The 12,075-nt window shown below is 38.7% G+C and overlaps 1 protein-coding gene across 1 annotated transcript in view; it reads left to right on the forward strand.

Annotated features, from left to right (window-relative positions):
• cntn6 (contactin 6) overlaps window positions 1-12,075 on the forward strand; it is a 99,470-nt gene that overhangs the window by 47,664 nt on the left and 39,731 nt on the right. Inside the window, exons 2-3 of the mRNA XM_076752980.1 lie at window positions 2,694-2,756; window positions 9,357-9,503. Coding sequence (XP_076609095.1) covers window positions 9,443-9,503 — 61 coding nt within the window. The 5' untranslated portion in view covers window positions 2,694-2,756; window positions 9,357-9,442. The remainder of the gene's footprint in view (window positions 1-2,693; window positions 2,757-9,356; window positions 9,504-12,075) is intronic.

Here is a 12,075-nt window from a genome sequence, read left to right on the forward strand (position 1 = left end):
ATTAGTTGATTTGTCATTTGACAAAAAATTAATTGGCACTTATTTTGATACACTGATATATATTGTGAACAGTTCACGGTAAGCTTCACATGTGTGAGGCTTTGCTGCTTTTTCATAATGTTGAGGCATTTCTCACTATATTCAGCATTTTTACAACCAATCAGTTGATTAATGGAAAAATGCTCCACTTCAACCAGTACAGCAGTAAAATCCTGTGTTTACGTCAATGTATGAGAAATGATAATCTAATGATAAAATATACAATAGTATAATGCTCACAGGGGACATTTTACTGCACTGAGAACTTTTATTTTTAATACTTTAAGTACATTTTTCTGACTATACTTAGATAATTTTATGACAAGTGGCAAGTGGAAAAGGGCAGGGACTTTCAAAAAATACATCACATTAGCAAGTTTTTTTTTTTTGTTTTTTTTTTTGGCAGGTGACTTGATGAACCATCTGTCTTCACCATTGATCTCGGGCTAACTTCAACCAATCACATGATGTAGTGGGACTCTTGGCAGAGCCTGCTGGGAGAAGAGCAAAAACATATTTTCCATTAAGAAAAGCCCTCAGTGCTGTTCTCTGTTCTTCTTTCAGTGAAAATTCTCCAGTTCTGATGTAACTGATGCTATTGCAGCATCTATGCTAACCTCTTTCAGAGCCGCTGTTTTTTTTTTTGTTTTTTTTTTTTAAAAAAGAAACTGCTGTTTTTCTCACTGTTGTGACACCCAAACCACACCCACTTGCCAGTAGTTCCTCATAGGATGCTTATTGATCTGAACCACTGTGATTCAGCTACAAATACATAACTTGAAGTCTGGCAAGATTTCATGATATCCCCTGATCACACAAATCCATCTGGCAAGCTGAGCTCCACCACACCATGCATATTCAGATGAAGATAGGTGCATTCATGGACAGTCCGTGAAAAGTGCTGCCTAAAGCTTGTTAAACTTTGCCCAAACTTGGGAAGGAAAAAAAAAAAAAGACCCTGAGAGAAAACCTTACGGAGGAAGAGAAGACAAAAGTTCAATAAATGCACTAAATTTGCATTGAAGACACTTCATCATGAATACCAATGATACTTTTCACAGATACATCCTATTTGCTTGTTTGCTGTAACAGTTGTGATCAATGTCCTCTGTCCTCTTGTGTGTTGTGTTTTCACACTCTATTGTAAATCAAATTTCCCCTCGAAGGTCAGTAAAGATAAAGATAAAGATTAGCTTGAGGTATGTGTAGGGGAGAAAACGTGAGTTCTGTGTCACCTGTATGAGTCTCACCCTCAATGTGTGAGAGTTGGCAGCCCTGAAAAAGTGTTGTGTTTCTGTAGTTTATAGCTTTCAACGAAGTTTAGCTTGTAGCTTCCCAATCACTGCTGTTTATCAATGAATTTGAAAAGCGATTTTGTTTTCACCCTTGGCTCTTGCTACTGTCTGTGTCACAGCCAAACTACGAACAATCCAGAGGTGGATTATTACAGTTTGACAGGAGCACCACTAATCAAACAATAAACACACACATGTACAGTTGCTGAAGGACATTGTTGCAGAAAGACTCACACAAAACATGTACAGTACAAACTGTATTTCTGCATTATAGGAATACTGCAGGAAGCAGTGTGTCTCTATGATCCTCTTACTCCTCTGCAACTACATGTTGCTACCTGTCACCTTGATCATGAAGGTGACACTACTTTCTAAAATGGCACTATATACAGTATATCATATATAGGTTACAATATAGTTTAGAACTGAGTATATAGTATATACTTTGTAAATTATTTTAGATCCAAAATGAAATTGACAGAAGGGCAGGACTCAGAGAAGAAGGGACAATTACAGATCCTTCTGCTACTTCAGCTCCACGGACAGCACCACCGATTTATTAATACATAGTACAGTTAGGCTGCTGATATTTCAGAGCCATGGACGAGGTCATAGATCCTAACTTGCACAAACCTCAATCAGATAAAGGATCAATGAGTCAGGCAGACTAGAACTAAACAACCTCTCTGCTCCTGCACTCTCCCTGCTGCTAGGTGATGGAGAGGGGGGATGGTAGGTTACCAAGGGGGATGCTTTTGGTGATTTTGCTAACAAAGACAATGCCCCCCATTGCCTGCTGACAATATCCACTGAATATTCTTGTATACATATTACAGAAAATGATTGATCAAGATAATGCAATATTGAAGATGTTCTGTCACAGTGATGTGTCCAAACAGACGAGAACAATGCTGTTTGATCTCTTAGTTCTGACTGAACGAGGCCATGTTCAAATGCTGCATTTGGTTGAAAGAAGAATTGCTGGTATAACAGCATTGTTGCCAGCAGTAACATCATAATTTTAAGGGAATATAATCATAAATCCAGCCTACACCAACCCTAACCTTACATTACAACCTTTTCTACCGTAATATTATTTCTGCATATTTAAGTATTTGTAACCAAACATCAGTCTGCATGTTCATCAGTGACAGCGATAGTGAGTGTCCATCATGTGCCGTAATTCCATGTGTTCAAGGAGCAGCCTAAGACTGGTGTGTCCTGTTATATCCTTCCTGCTGCAGACTAAGGCTGTTTCAGTCCTCATGTTTTTAGGGTATTATTTGGAGACCTCAATACTTCCTCTTTTTTCCATTTCTCTATATAATTCTTTCTTTCTCTTGTCTCTCTCTCCCTTAGCTGGCCAAAGGGCTGATTGTGTCTTTGCTGCAGAGGAAAGAGCGAGCAGACTCCACTTACTCTGTGAGTACTCAATCAGTGGAAAACATGCTTGTCTGTTGAGCTTTGTGATTTATTACATGCTATAAATGACTGCGACCATTGCTGTTTTTCCAGGTAGAGGAGCTGTGGAAGCATAGCTACAGTAATCTCCTCCTCTTTCTTGAAATGTGTGTGTTTTGTTCTATTAATCAACAATCGTTAGTTATTGAGGTCAGTGATCACTTGCAATGTCCAATGTTGAACTTCAATTATCACTATATGTGATGTTTCTGAATGTTAGAGTTAAAGTTATTCATAGAAAAAAGCCACCAGAAAGATGACAGGAAGAAAAGATACACGGAGGTAGAACCCCAACATATTGCATATCCCTGACTTACATGATATTTTTAAGATGAACATGCTTAACCCTAGAACACTAATGTTAAAATTAGTAACACCATCACTAACGCCGGGTGTATTTTACCCGATATAATATCCCGAATAAAATACAGTTTTCATCAATTTATGTAAAAGTACAACACTGTATGCCAAATTGTAGTACTCTTCTTTAATTTCCCAATATACAATTTCACATAAAATAAAAAAAGGTACCATGGGGGACCCTTTAAAAAGGCAGCAAAATTATTGAAAAATCAGGTAATTCTTAACAAGAAATTTCCAAACAAAAAAAATAACTCAGACAGCAGCAACACAATGAAAATCACATGACAAGAATTGTGTGGGTGAAAATCACCCGACGTTAGTGTTCTAGGGTTAAAATGAAAGTAACAATAAAAGGGTGTTGCTGATGATCTGATGATCTATGTATCATCAACAAAAAGATGAAAGTCAAAGCCAATCTTGTCAATATTGTATCCACATTTAGAGTACCTAATGTGTTTTATAAGACTATGATGTGCAAAAAGAATAAACTGGCTATTTGAGGCCAATACTCATATTAATATTTGAGGGTTTCTAAATTGAGTAATGGGCTGCACCTGTGGTTTTGTTGTTTAGGAAGCCAACAATGACCTAAAGTGTTCCCGGTTCAAGCCCAGTTTGGGACCCTTGTTGCATCTTTCTCATTTCCTGTCATCTGTTGCCTTCTCATGAAGGGCTAAAATGCCCGACAAATAATTCCCAAAATCTTAATATGGGCAGATATTTCTTTATAGAGTTTTCCTGGTTAGGGTCCGTTAAGTTCGGCATTTAAAGAGTAATTAATTAAATTAACTTTATTAGGCCACATTGTCAATCAGTTGATGTTGGTCATTTACTAGAAAACTACCCAGTTATTCAACTCTGTAGACCCCCCAAAATCAGTTAAAAATTGATAGCATTCCCTGATACATCACAGCCTCGAACTCCCTCATTACCCCTCTAGGGAAATGCAGAAATCAACTGTCATCAGTGCAGAGAGTATGAACTTGAAATTTGTTGAAGGACAAAGAGAGATTGAGAGCAGTAAATGTAGTGGAAATACTACTGCTGCAGTGCAAAAACTATAATATAAACTAAAAATTATAAACTATAATATTACTGAAAATAAGCACAATCCGCCAACAGAAGAGGAAAATTTCTCCTTCCAAGAGTTTTAAAACAAGTAAAAATATCTCGCCTCAAAGAGCCCACAGTCATCTTAAAGTTAGTGCAGCTAGACAAAAGAAAATGTCTGGATACAGAGAAATTTTGACTTTGCCAAAGCAGTTTTGTACTTGTAATTGATCAAACAGCTTTATAATTCTGGATTATTGCTTAGAACCTGTAATAAACTCTCAATAAGTGTTTATAATATCTTATTAAGATAATTAAGGACAAATAAAGTTTGAAACAATATATATTAAAGATATTTCCTATTACTTATTTCCTCTATTTCATTTTACTGTCATTGTCATGTGTACATACGACATGTTACGCTTGAAAGATTAAAAAATCAGTGGACAAATTATGTAATGGAGCTACAGTCTCAACGTATCGCTTATTTTGCTGAGGTGCTGTTTCTTGTTAATTGACATACTGACATACGTGCATATTCATTGGAGGAGTGCTGCAAGTAAACAATAGAGCTTAAGAGAAGGAAATGGACAATTTACAGTTACAAATGTAAGTATGCAAGGGATGCACTTCAGGAACTGGGGATAACTTGATTACAGACCAAACTCGACCCCAATAAAAGCAAATGCTGACAACGGAGAGCTCAGATTCATTGTGCCTTCTTACTTTGAGGGTACATAAGTGTTCATCTCACATCTGAGGTCTTCCCTGCAGTTACCACACCAAAACTTAATCTAACCCTTTGCTTTGTCTGTATTGACTGCATTGGCACGGATGTTAGCTTTCAATATCCTCCTCTTTGTAGCAGTGGATGTATAATAAGCACTTGCACAATAAGTGACACTTTGCCACCTGACCTGCAGCGCTGCCTATGCTCCCTTGACGCCGACTAGATTTAAGACGGACTGTAACCTGAGATCAGCAGGCTTTTCTGAATATTTACAGCATGGCTTCCTGATGAAACAAGGCTACAAACTGAGCCTGTACAGACAAAACATGCTTGAACAATGAACAATTACTAAAATGAACAAGGCTGTACGGTATGTTTTCAGGCTGTTGGAGCTCTGAGCCATGATAATGTGGTGTCAGGTTGACATCTTCATGGGGCCCTGTGCGATGCAGAATGTCGCGTTTATCATGGTATGCCCAAAAAAAACTCTTAATTACCTCTCACATGGCTGCCGAAGTTAATTTCTGTAGTCACGTGTTCATCCAATTACTCAGAGTGTAATGAAGTGGAACATGGCTCACCAGAGTTCACAGGACACCCTCCACTTCCCTTTTTTCTTAGCCTAGTTTGGCTATTCCACAGTGGAAAGCTAATCATCACTAAGCATTAAACCAGGCAATACTTCACTCCGGATACATACATTTATCCATGTCAATATCCATTCCTCGTTTAATCATTTCTCCACAGCTATCTCAATATCAAGGGATAGTGAGAGAGGCGGGGGAAAGCACATTATCTATGCCGGAGTGTTACAGTATTAGGGATTATCCTTGACAGATAGTTTCCCTTCCAGGCACCATTAGCTTGGCCTCATCCCATTTGGTATTTCCAACACCTGCGACCACCATCCGCTGGGCGCAAGAATTATTACCATTGTATTTTTTCTGGGGTATATAAATTAATCATGGGGATCACAAGCAACTACTTTAAATTTCTGGACTGTGACCAAGAAACACATCCTCCCCAGGGATGCCAAGGACCTATGCATCATTAAAACAGAGTTGTGCTATCTGACAGAGGAGCAGTGCCAGCTCCCTCACTTATATACCTTACGGGATTGTAGCCTCTGCATATCCACACTATGCATAATAGCTACTGTCTATGGCTGAATGCAATCAGGGTCCTTGAGTCTGACTTTGAATGCTAAGTGAACAAGGGAGACGTGTTTGTGAGTAGACAAAATAAAGTTGATCAGCTTGAAAGTGAAACTGGACAGCTGACTACAGTGAACATAAATTAACATCGATCACCGGGCGCTGCACGTACGCTAATGACTCAAGGCTGCAGGGGCTTGTTAGACAACCTCTGCAATGGACTGTAATGGTTCCCATATCCTCACAATCCACTAAATACCAATGGCTGTAATTCCTCATTGACCATCCATGCATTGGCAAATGATCTGTCTTCAATTCACATGCATGAATGAATGATGTGGATATTATTGCAGATGTTATAGTATTTCCTAGAAGTTAGACGTCGAATAGTGCAATTAGAGCCACCTCATGTTGTGGTGAGGAGTAAATGCTTCTCATTACAGGCTTTCAAACCATTTAAACTCAAATTCAGGCTCAAAATGGCCGAGACAGAATGATTAAAGCAGTTTGATCAATATGAAGAGCCTCACACTTTTTCACATGCATCAGTTTATAAGGCTACCAGTCACAATTGAGACCATTTTCAAGATGCAGGTTTTGTAGTACAACCCTGACCCTGTGTACATCATAAATACTCAATTGAAAACCATACACAGACAATATATTTAATCTTTGACCTCATCAGTTTCAAATATCAGTTTCATTGATTTTTGTAAATATTTGCTTACTCTGAATTTAATGCAGCAACTAAAGACTGGGAAAGTTGTGGAATGCTCCAAAAACACCTGTTTGGATCATTCCACAGGTAAACAGGTTCATTGGTAACAGGTGATAGTATCATGATTGGGTATGAAGTTTTTTTTTTTTTAAAATTGGGCTTATATATTCATCTGAGTCTAATTTGAAATGTTCTAAGTTTCTCGGCTCTCATGGTGCACAGCAAGCGCATCTGAATTTTAAATCATATTGATTTGGAATTACTTACAGACGCTGGCCTATAACAGTATTGATTGCAGATAGGCATTTTGACAAAATGTCTGGAAAACATTTCACATTGATTTAAAGTTTCTCAGACCTTAAAATAGAAGCTTTTCATCTTGCTGTACAGTAATTGCCATATGCAGCTTTGTGTCATTCATTTTAGCCTATACATACAGCACCTTGATCAACATATCGTACCTTTGACCCAAAAGTAGACTGAAAACAGCTGCAGTCTGAGCAGTTAATTGAAAGAAGAGAACATTTCATGCCTCCGAGTACACATCGGTCAAAAGACTGTGTCTTCTACAGTTAGATGGATTAAGTTTCTTCATTGGTTTCCTCTAGAATGGGCGAATATATCAACCCAGTGAGTCTCATAAGGAAAGACATCAACCAAATCTCCCTTTATTGATCCATTCCTCCATTTTTGATTGAGACTCATGACAAGACTGTGGGCAGCATGACAAACAAAAAGGTGCAAGGTTAAATAAAGTGGAAACCAAATCGATGATGACTGACAAGATGAAGCTTGGATGATCTGTATTGTGCCCTCTTGGAATAAATAATGGAGAGCCGAATAAATCTACTTCAATTCCTACACAGTTAATGCATTTTCTCCCTTCTTCCCTTCATGATTAGTGATTCGTCCTTGTTTCTTACTTTCAGTGATTTACTACAGGAACTGAGACCGAGAAGGACAAAGAAAAGCTGTTGGGGAAAGTTATGTTTGCCAAGCTCTTAGAAATTTCTACTTATAACAAGTTGTACGCTTAGATAGTTACATTGTTGAATTCTGAGGTGGTTTGACTTCTCTGACTCATATGAGGTAAACTTCAAAGCATCCATGTCTTTCATTTACACAAGATAGTAGAGCTGCATTAGCTCTGTATTCACTTTGTTTTTGGGGTTGTGGTGTGGTTTAGGTAATTTTTAGTACTGATTAAAAAAAACAAAAAAAACACAAGGTATAATTTTTGTTTATCTAGAAATATAAACATTATGTCAAGAAAAACAGCTACATCCAAAATTCATTAATATTAACTTATTTCACGTTTTCCCTGCAGTCTTTTTTAAGGTTAGAATGTGCCATCAACACGGCTCATGTTCATGGAACACTGATACTCTGTGTTGTATGGTGGGGGGCTCTTGGGGGATGGGGGCAGTTGTTTATTGGGTTAATGCAACAATGGTAATTTGGTTCACAGTCATCTAACAGAACATCCTCTTCTGACTGGTTTGGGATCAATACATATATTGTTACCACATATGAACTAACAGCATGTCATACATGTCTGGCTGTATTGATACATTTCTCAACATTTCTTACATTTTTTTTTTTCCACTTCGCGGCAAAAAAACTAGCTGTAAACACAAAACCAAGATGTAATTAAGCCTAAGTTGTTAGCAAATAGTTGCTTATTAACACAAGCAGCTGGCGTGAGTACGCTGGCATTCTTTTGAAGCCATGGTTTGGCCACCTGATGAATGGAAGTCTCTTATTCACTCTCCTTGAAGCTGAGGGGAACTGCAGAGTCAGGTGATAATTATCTGTGAGCTCATCATGAATGACTCCTTTAACATAAATCAAAGCATTTGATCCACTGATAATATAAAAAATATTGATTATAGATGCTGGCAACAAGGTGCTCAGAAGTAGTATCCTAACACGCAGATGTGTCAGAATACAGACGGCACCAAAACAGCTTAAAAAAAAAAAGGTTGGCCAATGATAAAAGCTTCAATTTTTATAGCATGTATCATGGCAAGAGTTCCTGGCATCATGACACATGGAGGATGTGCTGCCTGTATGTTTTGAAGTGGAATCATTTGCCCTTGCAAAGATTTATTTATTTTTTGCTTCATTTCCGTTTATCTGTCTGCATTTATTAGCATTCCCTGTGATACACACTGTACACTTAATACATCACACATTTTGCCAGAGTAAATATGTTGACCCAAGAGTTTTAGAAAGCTTAGCATTACGTTTGGCAGGATGCTCTGCTCATCAGTTGCTGCCGCTGCTATGAGCTTCTTCCTTGAATTGCTTGTGGGAGTGTAGCAGCGGTATGTATACACTAAATATCAGCTCCCCAGTATCAGCTAGCTGGCCCTTCGGCATGGGATCTTTGCTCTGCTTATTTGGTTGAATGAATTATTAATGGCTTACCGATTTTCCATGAGTTCCAGGCTGTTTTTTTTTTTTTTTTTTCTTTTTCCAGAAGGCGTTATGTAGACTACAGCTCCTCATCTCCACAGTGCCCATTTGCTCTCCTTTTCTTCCAGAGCCAAACAGAGAAGCGTTTGCCTAAGAAATATTCTTCACTCCCTGGCAACTGGATGGGAAGAGGGAGAATCTTTGACCTTGGAAAATGAAGATGTTGTTGCCATGGGAACTGTTAATCCTTCTGTCACTCAAAGAGTGCCTGGCTGGTGAGACACCAAGTCAAGTCGCCTTTCATGACACACCTGATCTGCATACATCTCTCACAGGGACGGTTTTCCTCCTGCACATACATGTTTGCGTTATCATTTCATTTGAAAGGGATTTATTGCAGTCTCAGAAGGGATTATAATTTTAGTAGCTTATGTATCTGGGCCAAATCTACAACCATTTCTCAAAACAAAATAAAACAAAAAAAAAAACACTTTGAAACCAGGGCATTTCAGGGCATTCATTCATTTCATTCGAAAGATTGACTATCATGTTGAAATTCTCGAGTGTTAACTGTAACCAGAGTTTCTATTTTCTTTTCAGATCACTTGTGATAAGCTTTGCTCACTGTAAGATTTACATTTGAAGAGAGACTGAACGAGAAGTTCACACCGTGGTCTTTCTGTGCCTCCTTGTTTTATCACGCAATTTTCTTGCTTTATGTCCAACTGCTGCCACTCACATGAAATGTGGCAAGCACAAAAAAAAGCCACACTAACTCTCTCCTTAACACTAATTTATTCCTTACTCCATTCTCAGCAACATAGATCCCCATGGTGGGCCGATGTGCTCCTCTGTGCTGAGAGACAAACAGAGCAACATGAGCCTTCAGATCCCTAATACCTGTATGAGCCACAGCTCAGGGGTTAGAATCTCTCTAAGAGCTCTCACTTAGTGCCAGGATAGGGTAACCTGTGAAGCTTATACAACCGAGTGAGATTTAATGTTGGCAGTCACATTTGACGGATACACGGTGTACTGAAGTTAATCCAACTGTTTACAAGTCATCAAACAAATACATTTCAATTTATACAGCATATGGAGTGGGGTCTATTGTAGTGTTATGCTTCCATTTCCACTGATTTAGCATCTCATCTCAAGTCAGCAGTTTGACATCTACGCAGCCTGCAAAGACAAGAGAAGAGACTGCAAAATGGCAGCGCATGCACTACTGTACATACATTTACCTGTTATTGAGCTCACATTGGTATGCAATCCCACAAAAACTAATTATGTATGTGTTTGTGTTCATGTGTGCAATTGGTCAGTCCAGCTGGTGTGTTTACCAGACAAGCCTGGTCTCATGTATGCACACAAACCACTGGATCATTTCCCAGGTGAAATAGCCAACCTATTAAAGGTTCATTAATTTGTTTAATTTAAAGGACATTGAAACCAGGCTAAAATTGAAGCACCTCCCTCAGAGGCTGGGGAAAAAAGGCCCTTACCTGAGGCAAAGACTCCCACTCTCATTAGGATGATGATGATGGTGATGATGATGATGATGATGATGATGCGGGAGGGAGCTCTGTTTGTCCTCCTCAAGGTCAGACACGTGTAAAACACAAAAAAAAAAAGCCTTTCATCCTCACAAGTGCACAAAAAGGAAAATGAATGGCGCGCAGCTCGGCGAGTGATCCACGGTGTCAGAGGAAAGGGATGGTGGACACCAGCGTTCCAGTGTCTATTGAAGAAATGTTGGATTTCACAGGAGTAATTAGTGCAACATCAGTTAATTACTCCTGTGCATTGATCGTTTGGCTGCAGCTAAACAAAACAACAAGCCCGACTGAGCAGACACACATGCTCAAACAACACGCACATAGACTACAGCTTTGCAGACTCTAATATGTCTTACCAGAATAAGCCAATGCTCTGATATCGCAACTGTCATGTAAACATCTAACCGAATTATCCTACTTGCATTAAGATCATAATGAAATAAAGCATAACTCAATTAGCCTGCCAAGTCACTTGTCAATGTTTCTAATCACTCTTGACATGTTACATGGCTTGGAATGGTCCATGTCTGTGTTTTGATTCTGTCCATGTGGATGACAGTTAACAGCAAGCAGATGCTAGCCGCAGTTTAAATGAAGAGTGGCAGATCTGGCTCTCAGTGAAACACCTCTGTAATACTACAGTTGGGCTACTGTATGATAATAACACCACAAGTAATAGAAATTGTGTTCTCTGAATTAACCATTTGGACAGAGCATATCATCAACTAACTACACTGATTACAGCTTTCGATAATTCAAAACACAAATTTGCTTCCTAGCTACAGCTGATAAAATCCACTAGCGTTATCACCTTAGTGTATAAAATCTGCGGCCGCCAGCTTTTATCTACGTCTGTATGAAATCAAGGTTTTTTAAAAAACTGAATTTTAATGCTCAATCTGCCGCTGCTGCAATTGCAAACTAACGGTGTGCTGTGTGAGAAAGGAAAGCTCGACAGGCGTAGCCATGATAATTGAGGTGGGTGGGGTTTAGTGAACAGTCAGTTCATCTGTGCCACAATAGTGACTAATTTTTTTTTCTTCTCCGTTTCCTGTAAGTGAAGATCAATTTCAACAGCGACTTTTAAATCAAAGACAACATGATGCAGTCAGGTTACTATAAACTATGTGTGCTTTAAGTGAACTATGACCTTAGCCTCAGTCTTAGTAAGAATTCTTAGACTGAATGAGATCTGAAAAATAAAACACAACTTCAGGATATTTGTTGAAGGCTGCATAGAGCATACCAGTTAGCCAGTATGCTACAGGGTTATCTTTAGTTTAATTGC

The sequence above is a fragment of the Chaetodon auriga genome, chromosome 2, assembly GCF_051107435.1.
Source record: "Chaetodon auriga isolate fChaAug3 chromosome 2, fChaAug3.hap1, whole genome shotgun sequence".
NCBI classification, from domain to species: Eukaryota; Metazoa; Chordata; class Actinopteri; order Chaetodontiformes; family Chaetodontidae; genus Chaetodon; species Chaetodon auriga.